The following is a 3,976-nucleotide window of genomic DNA, read 5'->3' on the forward strand; positions in this document are numbered from 1 at the left end:
TAAAATATATATTTTATAATTATAATCGATATATATATATATGTAGCATTCTACAATTTTATCATAATTATTATTATTATTATTGAAAAAAAAATTTACGTTGTATCATATTTATCATAATTAACATGTAATTATATTAATATATAATAATAATAATATATTAATATATATATCATATTCAATATTTATATGACACACTACTGATAATAAGATTATTTATAATTTGTGTAAAATAAGTGTAACAAAAATTTAGTCGCGAAGTAAAATATTTTATTTGGGGATATAATGATTCTAAAAATTATGTAAAAATGCTTCTTTGTTTTACGGAACTAGTCGTTAAAATCTGAAGGCCGGTAAATGTGAAATTAACGATGTCCTTTGAACGAACACTACCGAGAAATAATAAGATTTACTCTCAGAAACACGTAATCCTTTGTTGCATATTTTTTTTCTTTAATTTGCATTATACATCACGATTTTTTCCATTTGTTTGTCTATTCCGTTTATTTTGCTTGTTAATAAATAAAAATGTATTAAATATTGGATTTTAATTCGTATAATCTTTGATTTTTTTATTTTTAATAGAATCGATAGTTTCAAAAAAATACGAATTGTATACAAATGACAAAACATTTCAAAGATGCTTCAATTCAATATTTCAATAACATTTTAATTTGTTCAACCTTGAACTCAACTTCGAATATTTCACTTGAAAAAATGTGTGATCAATGAACATCATTCATGTATTATTCATTTTAATTTTTTCGCGAACAAATCCATCGTCGTTTCAACATTCTTTCTTAATTTTTCGAAAGATCTCGAAGAAGTTCACTATTCTACACGCACAAATCATTCACATCACTGTCATTGAAGTTTTTAGAATTATAAGATGAAGAATTAATCACAAATATAATGTTTAAAACATCGGTAAATATTTCGAAGACGACAAGTTTTAGAAAGGATTGGATCGCAAGGTAGATATACACAGAATGACGATCAGACCGAAGGTTGCCAACAATTATGGGATTCTTTCCACGGAACCGTCGGTACACCGTAAACTTCACGGTTCTTGTCAACACTAACATCGTCAATTACGTAAAATACTTCAGATTATATCTAATTGTCTCATCATTAAATTAGATTTTAATCTTATATTCTGATTCTTTATTATTACATATAACGATAGATCTATCAATATCGATCGATAATAGATAAATATTTGTTAGAAAACAAGCCATTAAAAAATTAAGAAAAGTATAAAATATAATTGAAAAGAAAACTCATCTATATACATTGTTAATGACTATGTTGTTTGTAAATATTTTCAAAATTATTACTTTTTTTCTTGGTTTCATTCGAACCAACTATTTGATACACAACTTTCTCTCGATTGATTGAGAAATACAAAGAAAAAGAAAGAGAGAAAGCGAGAAGGGAACGAGAAGCTATAAAAAATACATATATCAAACAAATCCTTTCATGAGAGAGTTAAATCCTTTTATCCATCGACAATCGCATATCTCTAATCGTAACCTGGCCCAGATTTCCTTGCACGGAAAGCTTGCAAAACACCATGCTCGCTTTTCTTTCCCAATCCGATGTCGGCACTCTTCATGACTTTGATTTGCCAAAGGAGAAAACGATCGGCTTACGGCTATGTTCGGTTCGGTAATCGATTGCATCGAATGTGAATTTCTGAAATTCCAATGCAACGATTGTAATGGGGGCACTATCAGCGTAGCTTATGGGAGCCCATAGGGCTATCGGTGGCCGGTGTATGTATCGCGTAAAATGGAATGTATACTTGGCGAAAGGTGAACGCGTTCTCGGTTTCAAAGAGAGGAATAACAAAAAAACATTCCCTCATCGAGACGTTCACAATTCAAACTCCGATCAACAATTCGAGTACTCCGATCTCCTTGTACACGTGCACGAAACGAGCGGCGAGATGCAATGTGTACCCGCTTAACGATTAACAGCCTAAATGTCATTCTTCTCAATCGATCCGTTACCATGCGACATAACCTAGGACAAACTATTCCCTTTGCTTTCTCCATACATATCAAAAAAGTATTTCAATTTGCAAAGCGACTCAGACCATAAGTAACTTTTTAATTTTGCATAATCTACAATAAATTTCATAATAGAGACTAATTATATCATAAAATTTTTTTGAACTTTGATATAACCTCAAAAAAATATACATGATGAAAAATTAAAAATATTCAAGCATTGAAACACTTATCACGAATTAATCACAAATTAATCACAAAACACTATTACGTATATATCACTTATTCGAGTTATATAAATAACGCATCGTATTCACTAAATGCACACCGTTATCATAGTGCCATACGCACATGCCACCACACGAGATTTAGGTTAACCAACACCTACCTGGTCCTACCTTAATTCAGCTTCGTCCATATGCATCGATTTGCGAAACAGTCGCGCTGTTTCGTCGACGTTGTAAACCTTGCGATCAAAAAACAATATCGAATGAGTCGAATCGAGATGGAAGCACGTTTCGTTGCTAAACAATCGCAAAAGGGATACGTTGATGAACAAATCGACGCTGGCGTCGCGACGCCTGATATATGGTACGCATGCTCTGCAACTACAGCCGACCAATCAATTTTCGATTTGTATATCGTACTACATTTATTTTCTCTTGATTTTATTTAACTTTTTTTACGCAACCTCGCATATCTACGCGACAATGTAAAACTGACATAAGTAAAGTATACAATTGAATAGTAAATTGAATGATATATTTAATGAATATAATAGATTGATTATTAATTACAAAAACCATTATACGTGTTATTGTTTGATAAAATATTCGATGCATATGATACACCAAAGACAAGTTGTCAGTGCACGGATTTCGATGTATCTCTTAGTAACAAGAATGTTGAGCAACCAAACAGCTTCTCTCAAGTTTCGCACGAATTGGAATCGGATTACGCGCGATTCCAGTTTAATTACGAAATTGAACAGCTGTATACTGGTTTCGTGATAACTTTGCTACAACATTTGGCTTACTTTTCATTTCGTTTCCAGTGAATCCTATCGCTTCATTCACGTAATTATATAAAATAAATAATAATAATAATAATTAGTTATTAATTATAATTGATTTAATTCGAAATATTTCATCTTTTGAATCATATTCTCTTTCTTTGTATAAATTGTAATGTTAAAATATTCAATTTACGACTAAAAATCTTTGAGAAACAGGCAATACCCAGACATTAAATCATACTAAAAAATTTTTTCAAATTTGATAGATATCTATAATTATTGTTATTAATTTATTTAAAAACAATCGTTATTTGATTGATTGCCAGATATCATTATTAAACATTTATATAAAATAAATTGTACATTTCATTAATATTTTAAGTATTAGAATGTATTATCTCTGTTAGATAATATTTTTCATTTAAAATTATTTTATTTTTTCTTGAACTATCAAAGTCAAGAAGTAGACGCAATCTTCCAATCTTAGTTTCCAAAGAATTATAAAACGTATTACTCACGGCCAAGTACCGGAACGTTTCCGGCGACGCATTTCCGGATCCTTGTCATAGTCCTCGAGAAAGGGCACGTTCACGCACGTGTCGTCAGTACCTACGTCGCCTTTGTTTCTGACGATACATCGCCAATCGAGCATTTCGCTCACACTTCGAGGTCTCGGTTTTTCCCTCACCATGTCCATTATCCGTGAAACATCTCCTTTTTTGAATAACTTCATCAACTTTTCGCTGATTCGTCCATTTTATTGCACATATTTGAAATTCTATCTATTCTTATTCTTCTTTAAACAACACGTATTCGAATACTTCGAATATTCGATAAATATACGCATACGTTTCGACACTTTTTTAAAATTTCATTTAGATGATCGTGATATTTTTATTTTATCATGTGAAATCTACAAAAAAAAAAAAAAAAAAAAAAATTAGAAATT

At 30.7% G+C, this 3,976-nt stretch overlaps 1 protein-coding gene across 5 annotated transcripts in view; it reads right to left on the reverse strand.

Moving 5' to 3' along the window:
* The window catches only part of LOC102681078 (NAD kinase-like), a 19,518-nt gene that overhangs the window by 7,696 nt on the left and 7,846 nt on the right, over nt 1–3,976 (reverse strand). For 2 of the 5 annotated variants that reach the window (XM_006615043.2, XM_006615044.2), the window contains exon 2: nt 3,546–3,940. The exons of 1 other annotated variant lie outside the window; for it this stretch is intronic. In XM_006615043.2, the coding sequence (XP_006615106.1) occupies nt 3,546–3,760 (215 nt within the window). In that variant the 5' untranslated portion in view covers nt 3,761–3,940. Of the gene's footprint in view, nt 1–2,400; nt 2,594–3,545; nt 3,941–3,976 lie in introns of those variants that run through there. 2 more of the 5 variants (XM_031510154.1, XM_006615050.2) reach the window with 2 other exon arrangements.

Source organism: Apis dorsata, unplaced genomic scaffold (assembly GCF_000469605.1).
Source record: "Apis dorsata unplaced genomic scaffold, Apis dorsata 1.3 scaffold_209, whole genome shotgun sequence".
Lineage (NCBI taxonomy): Eukaryota > Metazoa > Arthropoda > Insecta > Hymenoptera > Apidae > Apis > Apis dorsata.